We start from the raw sequence: 14,987 nt of genomic DNA, 5'->3' as shown, positions 1-14,987 counted from the left end.
CTGTCTCACGCTAAGAGTAACGAGTGAAGTGGGAGCATGAAGACGGAAAGGTGTCCTCAGTCCGTCTGATCTGGCGCCATTACATAACCGACAACTCGCACAAATTCTCTCCCAAACAAAACATCTGCGACCGGATTTTCTCGACCAGAAGATGAAAAAAGGAACAGTGTAAGGGAAGTTATAGAATCAAGCTATTTTTCCGGGTAATTTAAAGACCTTACCTGCGTTTCGTCCTGCACCACACGGAACTGCTCCTTCCACACGGCCATCTTGGAGACCTCGTCCTTGCGCAGGGCGCGTTCCTTCTTCAGCTCAGGGCTCCAGAACGTCTTGATGGAGTTCATGGACGAGCTAAGCTTGCTCTCCTTGACGTCCACTTCCTTGCGCAGAAGTTCGTTCTCGCGCAGGACTTCTTTCAACTGCGCCTGGAGGTCTATGATGGTGTTGTCGCGGGCCTGGCGCAGCGAGTGCGGCACAGTCGAGGCCATGGCCGCAGGCACGTGGTGATCCCCGAAGGCAATGGAGTCGCTGGCGATGTTGGGGCTGCTGCCCGCCACGGTGGCACGCGTGCCGTAGGGAAGCCGGGCGCCCGGGCGTCCCAGGGTCATGGTGCTCTTCGGCAAATCCGAGACCGAAACGGGGACGGTGGCGTCGTTGTCGCTCAGGTAAGTGGGGCCCGAGGTGGCGTAGGCGGCATTCAGAGACTGGATGTTCTCCATGGAAAGCGTTTTACCCCCTGCACCACCTGTGCTGTTATTGCGCCGGTGGCCCAGGCGAGGGGAGCGAGGCAGGCGTGGAGAACGACCAGGGCTCTGATTGTCCTCTGGTTTACCCACTGACCGGGCGCTACCGTACATCTCGGTCGATCTCGGGGTATGGGGGGCTGAAAAACCTGTTTGAAGATCTCAAAAAAAAGGATGGTTCAGGTGATCCTCGGGGCTTAACTACACAACATAAACCAACGTCTCATGTTTGGAGTTTCTGCCTGATTAAATTCGATGACTTGGATCTGCACTCCACAGGGTTCTCATTGGCTTTAGTGCATTAGCTGTTGCTTCACCCAGGATTAGAGAACGCCGTGACCTGCAACAGAGGAAAAAAAACGATCAAAATCTGAGAGGAAAATTGATAGAAAACGAAATGATCTGCAGAGCATTTTAGAGCATTTATCCAGATTCCCGTTTTCTCAGACCATCCAGACAGCAGAATTTATTGCTGGATGGTAAGACTCGCCAATTCGCATCGGCGCATCAGCATAAACGTTGATGATGCGATACGAGTTACAATTAGGTTAATTTTAATATAATTATTAGTAGATGTGCTACACATTTATTATTTAGAAAGTGACCGATCATTTGTGATGAATATTTTAGATGGATTTCTCGTCCTTAAACCGTCTCTCGAGCGGGTTCCCTCAGCAGTCGCAACGCTACGGAGACCGAGGCGTGTCCCGAGAGTTACATAGAGTACAGATTAACACGGCAGAGGTAGAGCTGTAACTTCCCAAAGATACAACAGGAAAAGAACGTCTGGTTTTATTGAAAGGGTTGAATCTGCCTCAGTTATGAAGATGCACAACCCGAGTACATACACACTACACTATATCGACAAAAGTATTGGGACATCTGACTTTTCCAGCTGTACGTTCCCCAAAATGCTCCCACAAAAACTTGCGTGAAGGCACACAATTGTATTGGACGTCTTTGAAATTTTCCCTTCACTTAAACTAGAAGACCCAAACCAGTCATGACAATGCCCCTGGGCACAAAGCCAACTCCATGAAGATCTGGTTTGGAGTGGAAGATCTCTATGGAATGGGATGTTCAAAAAGATACACATACCAGTCTTAGGGTGGGGCGTCCACAAACCTTTGACCAAATAAGACGGACATCCTGTTCATATACACAGTGTTACTATCAGTCCTGTAGTATATGTGTGCGTTTTTATTTCCCTCTTAGTCTGGAGCAAATGAACAGCTCTGGCATAATCAGCCTTTTAACTTCCTTCTCTGGTCTCTCGATGTGGGTCGCGCAAACGCCTGGGCGCTTTCGATTCGGCTCCGTGTTCCTCGCTCAGGTTCGTCTGCACGCCGAGATCTCATTGAAGCTGCCACCCTCTCAAGATCTTTATCTGTATTTGTTCTCCCTTTTCGGATTCTCTTTAACCCTTCGCTTCTATTTCTTGGGGGCGGTTCAAATCCGATCTTGCGCTAAATTCGGCTAGAAATCGGTGACAAGGACGCGTCGACGTCTTTCATAAAAAAAAAAAAAAAAAAACGTCCTGGAGGTTCTGTTCAGATTTGGCGGACGAGATCTGGAGAGTATATGACTAACAGCAGGAATATTTGGCTACGGCTGTAATAAATAAACAATGCTGTACTAATTCCATACCTACACCGATTTATTGCTCTAATCGGGGTGTAAACAAACACCAACATACATCCTTATGTTCCAAGGCTAGAATTGCAAAATTCCAAATTCAAGACTGGCAACTTTCCATGGGACATATATGAAAATTTACAAAATTGCAGGTTAGCCGATAACCTTTTACTTAAATGTTGTCTTGGTTGTAAATAACCAGATTAAATTCAATTTCGGTCTAATTTCTGCAGTGCACATTCATCAATCGCATGCACACTTACTGCAGGGTTACTGAGGCCACGCCCCCTACAGTGACACGTTTCGTTTCTTGAATCCTGCACGCAAAATAACGGTGGAATAAATTGCAATTTGGCGAAGAGTCGCATAAATTACATAAATATTACATACATCTACGTGTACGCTTTCATTGCGCTGTAGCTAATTAGCTGTAGCTACAATAATTGTAAGTAGCTGTAGCTAATTACAAATCAAACATTCATGTTTGTATAATGATACAGTTGAGATCAATTTCCACACATTTCTAATGAATTCCCATAAGTTCCAGTAAATTGCCTTAAATTCCTACTTGGAATATTTCCAAAATTCCCCAGACGAAAATCCCATTGAAAGATTCCGAAATTTTTTCCAACCCACAAATGAATTAGAATTAACCCCTTTAAAGCCTGCGTAGATTTTGCGTCTTTGAACGAATACTACGACTGCAGTGCGATCTGATCCAAAACCACAATCTATGGCGCTATCCGACTTCCCGCCCTTTTCCCAGAGTATGATCGCTGCCGCGCTAGGGACGTTCTTCGTAACCATGGAGACAAATAAGACGCTACGTGGGTATGACGACAGTACTTTTACAATTCTGCAGCTTGTAAAATTATTTTCTTGAGAATTTTTTTACGACCTCACTGAACCATGAAGAAGAAGAACTCCATAGGTCACGTTACCGCTGTCGTACACGTCGGTATAATCCGACGTGCATTTAGATCAAAGAGGGGCTTGTTTGTAAGGAGTTCGGCACTGGTTTAGCAAACAGCCTTTTGTTTCACGTGTTTATTTCGGCTGAAAAAAATGAAACCCTGCATTGTGCTTTGTGTTGTGCGTCGCTGCGTCATGTGACTTCGTATGACCAGAACGACTTTTTGTACTTTTTATATCTAAGAATAATATGTATTGTTAGAACTGGAACCGTGCCTGAAGGAAACTCGGATGTACGGTAGTTCTGATCTCTCCAGCGTATTACTGTGTGTTTGGAGAGAAAAAGAGAAGAAATACTACTACGCCACGTTCTGACACCACCGCTCTTCAGCAGCTTCGCTCAACGTTACTATTTGCATACTTGTCGAGACGAATGTTTACATGTACAGTATTTATTTAATTTTATACACAATCCATGTGCACAAGCTTCCGTGCCGTACTGATCGGTGCTTCAGGGTCACTGTGTTTAATGTTTTTGACAATACATCTGTCTACACAAAATTCACGTTTCAGTACGTACCTCGGGTTTTTAAATGGATGTTTAACGCTCAAATCGTCTCACGGTTAAAGGCAGCGAGATCACATTATGTTCCACTCATTCTGATAGAACTCTGACTCATGTCTGGAGTACGGAGGGGTTGAGCCTGGGTATCAGCTTCCACTCTTGCCGATACCGGGTCTTGAACCCCCGACCTTCTGATCAGTAACCCAGAGCCTGGATCACTGCAAAACCTGCCCTGTGATCCCAGCTTCCTAACATCATGGTGGTATGAGAAAAGTCACCAGGTATACCTAATAAAGTGGAAAGTAATGGGTATGGCTTTTACAACAGATCCATCATGACAATGGCTCAGTACAGAAAGCCAGCTCCATGAAGATATGCTTCACATGGTTCAGAAGTGTGTGAAAGATCTCCTGCTATAGAGCTTCAACCCTATTGTGGATCCACACCTTACCTACATCAATACCTTTAGCACTTCTTCACAAAGTCTAGTAGAACACCTTCCCAGAAGAAGGATCCTTTCATTTAGAGGTGCAGTCATCGATCACACACAGACCACAAAAACCTTCTAGATAACACAAGAGACCAGATATCAATTCTTTACTATTGGTAGCTGATCAGTCAAGGCACTGGACTTTGGATCTGAAGGTCGTGAGTTTGAATCCCAGCCACACCACCCTGGGCCCCTGAGCGAGGCCCCTAAACCCCCATAGATAAAATGTAAGTCGCTCTGGATAAAAGCGTCTGTCAGCGTCTGGGTTCAACTCGCGTTTCTCGAACATTGACTGCGGGATCTGACTTTATCTCGGAGCAATTATCGAAAGCTCAACAACACCACGTTATCAAGACGCTCGTTTTCTCCGGGGGCATCGGGGTCAACCGATCGATCGACGTTTCTCATACCTGCTGCGAGAATGGATGATCTTTTCTGCAGACCCGAGAGGTCCTGCTCCCTGACTGTGTTCGCTCTAATTAGGTCACTATTATCGGTGATTGGCGAAACACACACACACACACACACACACACACACACACACACACACACACACTTGAAACGTGTCAGATAAACAGGAATGGTGAAATCCAGCAGGAAGGTCAAGAGATTAAAAAATGAGCTTCTGAGACACTTTATTTCTATCCTGTAGATAACTAGATGACCTTATAAATAAATAAATAAATAAATAAATAAATAAATAAATAAACAAACAAACAAACATAGATTGGAATGTGCTTTTGCCCATACACCACTTAAAACTTGTCTGATAATCAGGAGTGGTGAAATAGAGCAGGTGGTCAGCACTGTAACCATGTCAAAATCAGAGAGCAGAGAGAGAGTGAGATCGGACAGGACATCTGTTTGAGAATGAGATCGGACAGGACATCTGTATGAGAAAGCGAAATCGGACATCCGTATGAGTGAGCAAGATCCGCCAGGACGTCCACATGAGCGAGCGAGATCAGACAGGATGTCTGTGAGAGAACGAGATCGGTCAGGACGTCCACATGAGTGAGCGAGATCACACAGGACATCAGTAGGAGAGAGCGATATCGGACAGAACCTTAATAGAAAGAAAGAAAATCCACAAAGCTAATAACCTTGACATCGAATGTGTTTTCCCACAAAATGATCTTCCACTCACATTTCTTGCGTGTCAGCTGCCCCTCTGTGCCACCCTCCTGAACTTACCCCTGAACTCACCCTCCTGAATTTACCCTCCTGAACTCACCCTCCTGAACTTACCCCTGAACTCACCCTCCTGAACTTACCCCTGAACTTACCCTCCTGAACTCACCCTCCTGAACTTACCCCTGAACTCACCCTCCTGAACTTACCCTCCTGAACTCACCCTCCTGAACTCACCCTCCTGAACTTACCCTCCTGAACTCACCCTCCTGAACTTACCCTCCTGAACTCACCCTCCTGAACTCACCCTCCTGAACTCACCCTCCTGAACTCACCCTCCTGAACTCACCCTCCTGAACTTACCCTCCAGAACTCACCCTCCAGAACTCACCCTCCTGAACTTACTCCTGAACTCACCCTCCTGAACTCACCCTCCTGAACTCACCCTCCTGAACTCACCCTCCTGAACTCACCCTCCTGAACTTACCCTTCTGAACTCACCCTCCTGAACTCACCCCTGCTCTATTCAGACTAAAATAATAATAATAATAAAAAACTCAAAGGAACCTGTTGATTCAGATGAAGTACAGGCCTCTTCTCTGATTACTTCTTCACACACAAGATGAACTTGTTTCCTCAAGCAAAGTGAATGTGTGAGGAGACCCAGTGACAGAGTGGACCCTCAGAGCAGCGATGCTAACGGGAGAGGCCGAACCTAAAGGGTGGGAATGCTTTAATGAGCGTGGCGTGTGAGGAGCCTGCATCCGACATGAAAGGTGTGAGTGAGTTATTGAAGGAAAAAATAATTTTAAAAAGTGTGTTCTTTTACCTGAGATAATGTTCGAGAAATAACTGATGTGTTTTAGCAGATAAACGCTTCACCTCAACACGGCACTCGGGTGCTAATGGATAACCACGGGGGTGGCTAACACACTCCAGCGGTTACAGCTGGGGAGGGAAAGGAGGGGGAGTAGGGGGTGTTAGGGCTGGAGTTGGTAGGAGTTGGGTGGGGTCTGTTGAGGATAGCAGGGGGTGTTGGGGGCGATGGCAAGTTGGGAGAGAGGAGGGGTGTAGGTGGAGAGGGGTGGGGTGTAGGTGGAGAGGGGTGGGGTGTAGGGGAGAGAGGGGTGGGGGTGTAGGGGAGAGGGGTGGGGTGTAGGGGAGAGGGGTGGGGTGTAGGGGAGAGGGGTGTGGGTGTAGGGGAGAGGGGTGGGGTGTAGGGGAGAGGGGTGGGGTGTAGGGGAGAGGGGTGGGGTGTAGGGGAGAGGGGTGGGGGTGTTGATTAGCCGAGCTACGGCTTTTCTACGGCCGGCTGTTGAAAAGGCGGAACTCCGCCGTGTCGGAAATGTAAATAAAAATAATCAGAGGCTCGGAGTCAGACTCAGACTCAGAGTCAGACTCAGGGCTCTTCCCTCTCTAAAAGACGAGAAAAAGAAAGGAAAGAAACGAGGGTGGAAAAAAGGCTGACACCGCCTGGATACACCGCGACTCCTGTTACTCCTCCTGATTTAATCCCCTGTAACACACATCCATGACACCGCTATGACTTTAGCCTACATGTAGAGCTCCAGAGCGGTCAGGAATACCCGGGAGATCAGTCAGGAATAACCGGGAAAGCAGTCAGGAATAACCGGGAGAGCAGAATCGTATCCTGGTGTCGAGCTTTTATGTTTTCGCCTTTTTTCCCTTCCTCTGGTTCCTCTGGTTCCTCCTCCTCCTCCTCCTCCATTGCTCTCTCACTCACTGGCGCAACAGCATTTTCTACACAACAGCGCGACGAATTCCGGCTTCTTTCCTGCACACTTTCTACACACAATCACTCCATAAATCACCTCCAGGGACATGTTAGTGGACATGTTAGGGGACAGGAAGCCACACCGGGACTCGGTGAGACTGTGAAGACGTGGACTTCACAACCCGAACACACTGCTGATGGACACTTTCACAAGCTGCTCTTACCGTCTCAGGGATCCAGTTTAACCGGTTTGAGGACAACTTCAGCCCTGATTCTTGTCTCCCAGACGGACCGTTAGGACTCACAAATCCGCTAAAGGCGAGAAAAATCCTCTTTCCAACTAGTTATTCGACATGAACCTCTCCACTACCTCCCTCTGTCTCTCCGGAGCGCCACTACGAGCAGATCCTCCGCCAGCATGGGCGCTCCAGTGACGTCAGCATGAGGGATGCGCGTCCCCGCCGCCGGCCTCGATGGCGCCGTGCGCGCTCCCGTTCGCATTCCCCTTTTCCCTCACTTTTTCCCTGTTTTTATGAGATTCTTTATTTTATTTGGGGTTTTTTTACTTTCTTTTCTCTCTCTCTCTCTCTCTCTCTCTCTCTCTCTACAATATCTCTCTCTCTCTCTCTCTCTCTCTCTATCTACAATTTCTCTCTCTATCTCTATCTACAATATCTCTCTCTCTCTCTCTCTCTCTCTCTCTCTCTCTCTCTCTACAATATCGCTCTCTCTCTCTCTTTATCTACAATTTCTCTCTCTCTCTCTCTACAATATCTCTTTTCTCTCTCTTTCTCTCTCTCTCTCTCTCTCTCTCTCTCTCTCTCTCTCTTTATCTACAATTTCTCTCTCTCTCTCTCTCTCTTTCTCTCTTTCTCTTTATCTACAATTTCTCTCTCTCTCTCGCTCTCTCTCTCTCTCTCTCTCTCTCTCTCTCTCTCTCTCTATCTATCTATCTACAATATCTTTTCTCTCTCTCTCTCTCTCTCTTCATCTCTCTCTTCATCTCTCTTTACCTCTCTTTCACTTTTCAGGTGCTTTATACATGGGAAAAATAAAGAAAGACATGATTTATGTTGAATATTTGAGTGTGGATGAAATCCTTTTTAATGATTATTATTATTATTAGCATGTTGAACAGTTTGATAAGATTCTCATCCTTTTACACAAAATAAAAAAATCCTCTCAAAATGACTTGAAGTTTATTTTAATGTATTCAATGCAACACATAATAATGCTGTTACATCGTATTGTATAATATATACGTTTGTTAGATCCTGAAATCACTCGTTCCTTCAGCTTCATCTGATGATCACTGTGGGAAGTGAGCGACTTGGTGAACTGTTCTGGTGAACTGAAGAGGAGACTCCATCAGCATGGACCTTAAAATGTGAAAGACCTGGAGAAAGTGTATGAAGTATCTGGGACTAGAGGAGAAAACGTCCACATCTTCCGACCCATGTAAAGCAGATCTTCATAGAGCTAGTGCACAGGAGCATTGTCCTGCTGGTTTGGGTCACCAAGTTCAACTAAAGATGCATACAGTTGTGGGATTACAGGTTTGTGTTCACAGTTTGGAGAAGAACCACATATGGGTGGAAAAAAGATGGGTGTCCCAATACTTTTGGCTATATAGTGTGAAGTACTGTATATTGTTGCTTATAGAGAGCGATTAGTGTAGGAGTGATTCTGAAGGAAGAGTACAGTAAGAGTGTAGTGGAGGTGAAGAGAGTTTCTGATAGGGTGATGATCGTGAAGCTGGAAGTTGAAGGCATGATGATAAATGTCATCAGTGCTTATGCTCCTCAAGTCGGCTGTGAGATGGAGCAGAAGGAAAGATTCTGGAGTGAATTAGATAAAGTGGTAGATGGTGTACCTAGAAATGAAAGATTGGTGATTGGGTCAGACTTTAATGGGCATGTAGGTGAAGGGAACAGAGGTGATGAGGAGGTGATGGTAGGTATGGCCTTAAGGAGAGGAATGTGGAAGGGCAGATATTCCCTTATTTTAGGAAGAAGGAGGATCACAGGGTGACATATAAAAGTGGAGGAAGGTGCACACAGGTGGACTATATTCTATGTAGGAGATGCAACCTGAAGGAGAATGGAGACTGCAAGGCGTTGGTGGGGGACAGTGTAGATAGACAGCATCGGATGGTGGTCTGTAGGATGGTTTTGGAGGTGAAGAAGAAGAGGAGGAGAGTGAGGACTGAGAGAAGACTAAGATGGTGAAAAATGATGGAGGAAGACTGTAGTGTGAGGTTCAGGGAAGAGGTCAGACAGGGCCTTGGTGGTGGTGAAGAGGTGCTTGATGACTGGGCAACTACTGCAGAAGTGACAAGGGAGGCAGCTAGAAAGGTTCTTGGTGTGACATCTGGTAATAGAAAGGACATGTATGAGGACAGTGTGACAGTAGTAAAGTGCGCAGTAGGAACGACAGACTGGCTCAAGGTAGAGGTTGGACTGCATCAAGGATCGGCCCTGAGCCCTTTCTGTTTGCAGTGGTGATGGACAGGTTGATGAACGAGGTCAAACAGGAGTCTCTGTGGACTATGATGTTTGTGGATTATATTGTGATTTATATTGTGAGAGTGTAGTGAGAGTTGGACAGAATTAGAAACTAGTTTATTAGAGGGACAGTGCAGAGCCGGGACATGGGGTATATCAGTAGGAGAATGCTGAGGATGAAGCCACCAGGAAGGAGGAAAAGAGGATGAGGAAGGCAAAAGAGGAGGTTTATGGATGTGGTGAGTGAGGACATGCAGTAGTTGGTTTGAAAGTGGCAGACGGGGTGGGGGTGGGGGTACAGGGGGTATGGAGACAGCTGATCATGGTGGCGCCCCTAATGGGAGCAGCTGGAAGAAGAAGAAGAAGAAGGAGAAGAGAAGAAGAAGAAGAAGAGGCAGAGAGCAATTGGTATTAACTGAAGGAAAAGGTCTTGTGCTGGGTCACAACTAAAAATGTTGTATTTATTATGTGTGTGTGTGTGTGTGTGTATGTGTGTGTGTGTGTGTGTGTTATATTTACTTTTGGTAAACAGTACATCGTCTAACTTGTCTTCACATGTCTATACATTTGTTAAAACCATAAGTAGGGAAGTGGTTAAAATGAATGAAACAAATAGAAGAGATTAAAAGGTTATCAGGTATATGACTATAAGGTTAGTGAGTGTGAATGACTCTCTTTACTCTGTGTGTGTCTTTGTGTGTGTGTGTGTGTGTGTGGGTGTGTGTGTGTGTGTGGGTGTATGTGTGGGTGAGTGTGTGTGTGGGTATATGTAACTGAGATACGGCAGCTGGAATGCTGTTGAATGACACAGGGCATCAGTGTGTCCAAACAGTGATGTGAGCACAGTAACAGTGTGTACTTCATACACATACACATACACATACACAAACACATACACAAACACGTACACGTACACGTACACAAACACATACACATACACAAACACATACACAAACACAAACACATACACAAACACATACACAAACACGTACACGTACACAAACACATACACAAACACAAACACGTACACGTACACAAACACGTATACAAACACATACACATACACAAACACGTATACAAACACAAACACATACACAAACATATACACAAACACAAACATACACAAACACGTATACACACGTATACATACACAAACACATACACAAACACGTATACATACACGTATACAAACACGTATACGTACACAAACACGTTCACAAACACGTATACAAACACGTATACAAACACGTATACGTATACAAACACATACACATACACATACACAAACATACACATACACAAACACATACACATACACGTACACAAACATGTACACGTACACATACACAAACACATACACGTACACATACACAAACACATACACAAACATGTACACAAACACGTATACGTACACAAACACATACACAAACACGTATACAAACACATACACAAACACGTATACAAACACGTATACGTATACAAACACGTATACAAACACGTACACGTATACGTATACAAACACGTATACAAACATGTACACGTAAACAAACACATACACAAACACGTATACATACACAAACACGTATACAAACACGTATACATATACATATACATACACAAACACGTACAAACACGTATACGTATACAAACACGTATACACATACACAAACACATATACACAAACATATACATATACATATACACATACACAAACACATACACATACACACATACACATACACATACACATACAAACACGTATACACACGTATACAAACACATACACATACACAAACACATACACAAACACATACATAAACACATACACAAACACGTATATGTACACAAACACGTATACATACAAACACGTATACACAAACACGTATACGTATACAAACACAAACACATACACAAACACGTATACATACACGTATACAAACACATACATACACAAACACATACACAAACATACATACACATACACATACATACACAAACACACAAACACGTATACATACACAAACACGTATACAAACACGTATACGTATACAAACACGTATACATACACAAACACGTATACAAACACGTATACGTATACAAACACGTATACACAAACACAAACACATACATACACAAATATGTACACAAACACGTATACAAACACGTATACACGTATACAAACACATACACATACACAAACACATACACAAACACAAACACATACACAAACACATACACAAACATATATACACAAACACAAACACGTACACATACACAAACACGTATACAAACACATACATACACAAACACGTACACAAACACAAACACATACACAAACATACACAAACACAAACATATACAAACACGTATACACACGTACATACACAAACACATACACAAACACGTATACATACACGTATACACAAACACATATATATATACAAACACGTTCACAAACACGTATACACAAACACGTATACAACACGTATACGTATACAAACACATACATACACATACACAAACATACACATACACAACACATACACATACACGTACACAAACATGTACACGTATACATACACAAACACATACTGCGTACACATACACAAACACATACACAAACATGCACACAAACACGTATACGTGCACAAACACATACACAAACACATACACAAACACGTGCACAAACACGTTACACAAACACGTACACAAACACGTACACGTATACACAAACACGTACACAAACATGTACACGTAAACAAACACATACACAAACACGTACACATACACAAACACGTGCACAAACACGTATACGTACACAAACACATACACATACGTACACAAACACGTATACGTACACAAACACGTATATACAAACACAAACACATATACAAACACATACACAACACGTATACAAACACATACAAACATATACATATATACACATACACAAACACATACACATACACAAACACGTATACACACGTATACAAACACATACACAAACACATACACATACGTATACAAACACATACATATACACAAACACATACACAAACATACACAAACACATACACAAACACGTATATGTACACAAACACGTATATACACAAACACGTACACAAACACGTATACGTATACAAACACAAACACATACACAAACACGTATACATACACGTATACAAACACATACATACACAAACACATACAAAACATATACACATACACATACACATACACATACACATACACACAAACACATACATACAAACACGTGCACAAACACGTATACAAACACGTTACAAACACGTATACACAAACACGTATACAAACACGTATACGTATACAAACACGTATACATACACAACACAAACACATACACAAATATGTACACAAACACGTATACAAACACGTATACATACGTATACAAACACAAACACATACACAAACACATACACAAACACAAACACGTACACGTACACAAACACGTATACGTATACAAACACGTTACAAACACGTACGCAAACACGTATACAAACACGTATACGTATACAAACACATACACAAACACGTATACATACACAAACACAAACACATACATACAAACACAAACACAAACACGTATACAAACACGTATACGTATACAAACACGTACACAAACACACACAAACACATACACAAACACGTATACGTATACAAACACATACACAAACACATACAAACACGTATACGTATACAAACACATACACAAACACGTATACAAACACGCACACGTATACAAACACGTATACGTATACAAACACGTATACAAACACAAACACATACATATACACATACACACACACATACACACACATACACAAACACAAACACGTATATACACATACACAACACGTATACATACACGTATACACAAACACATACATATATACGTATACAAACACATACACATATATATATATATATATATATATATATATATATATACATAAACACATACACAAACACATATATATATATATATATATATATATATACACAAACATATATATATATATATATATATATATACACAAACACATATATATATATATACAAACATATATATATATATATATATATATACAAACACATATACATACACAAACACATATATATACACAAACACATACACATACACAAACATATACACAAACACGTATACGTATACAAACACATACATAAACACATACACAAACACGTATACGTACACAAACACAAACATGTACACATACACAAACACGTGAACAAACACATACACAAACACATACACAAACATATATATATATACAAACATATACACAAACACATACACAAACACAAACACATACACAAACACATTCACATACACATACATATACACAAACACATACACAAACATACACAAACACATACACAAACACATACACAAACGTACACAAACACATACACAAACATGTACACGTATACAAACACATACACAAACACATACACAAACACGTGAACAAACACATACACATACACAAACATACACATACACATTCACATACACAAACACATACACAAACATACACATACACAAACACATACACGTACACAAACACAAACGTACACATACACGAACACGTACACAAACATGTACACAAACACGTACACAAACACATACATATACACAAACACATACACAAACACTTACACGTACACTTAAATGTACTTGACTATGGAGAAAAAAATGCTTATATAATTGATACTCAGTAAAACTAGAAAGTAGTTTTGAATAGGCTTAAAATTATTACATTTAAAAAATATATTAAAAGTGCTTATATATATTATAAAAAAATCCAGACTATTTCTAAATGGCCGTTATCAACCCCAAGGCCAATATTAAATCCCCTTTATATCCAAGATTTTAGAAAAGGTTGTAGCACAGCAGTTTTGCTCACATCTACTTGGGAATAAAATTTTCTAAATGTATCAGTCAGGATTAGACCTCATCATAGCACAGAGACGGCGCTAGTTAAAGTAGTAAATGACCTGCTATTGGCCTCTGATCAGGGTTTTGTCTCCTTGTTTAAACTTAGTGCAGCTTTTGACACCATTGATTATAATCTCCTCCTTGCTAGACTAGAGAACATTGTTGGAATAAAGGGAACAGCTAAAAGTAAAAGGTGAGTTCTCCAACCAATCTAAGGTAAAGTTTGGTGTTCCACAAGAATCTGTCTTAGGCCCACTGCCTTTCTCTTTTTAAATGCTG

The 14,987-nt window shown here is 42.2% G+C and overlaps 1 protein-coding gene across 1 annotated transcript in view; it reads right to left on the bottom strand.

The window, feature by feature from the left end:
• Window positions 1-7,798, bottom strand: part of erc1b (ELKS/RAB6-interacting/CAST family member 1b) — a 198,812-nt gene extending 191,014 nt beyond the window's left edge. Inside the window, 2 exon segments of the mRNA XM_046873276.1 lie at window positions 222-1,083; window positions 7,436-7,798. Of these exon segments, the coding sequence (XP_046729232.1) occupies window positions 222-857 (636 nt within the window). The 5' untranslated portion in view covers window positions 858-1,083; window positions 7,436-7,798.
• Between the last annotated feature and the right edge of the window lie 7,189 nt (window positions 7,799-14,987).

This window comes from Silurus meridionalis, chromosome 18 (genome assembly GCF_014805685.1).
Source record: "Silurus meridionalis isolate SWU-2019-XX chromosome 18, ASM1480568v1, whole genome shotgun sequence".
NCBI lineage: Eukaryota > Metazoa > Chordata > Actinopteri > Siluriformes > Siluridae > Silurus > Silurus meridionalis.
The sequence above is the reverse complement of the archived record's forward strand: the minus strand, read 5'-3'. Positions and strand labels throughout refer to the sequence as shown.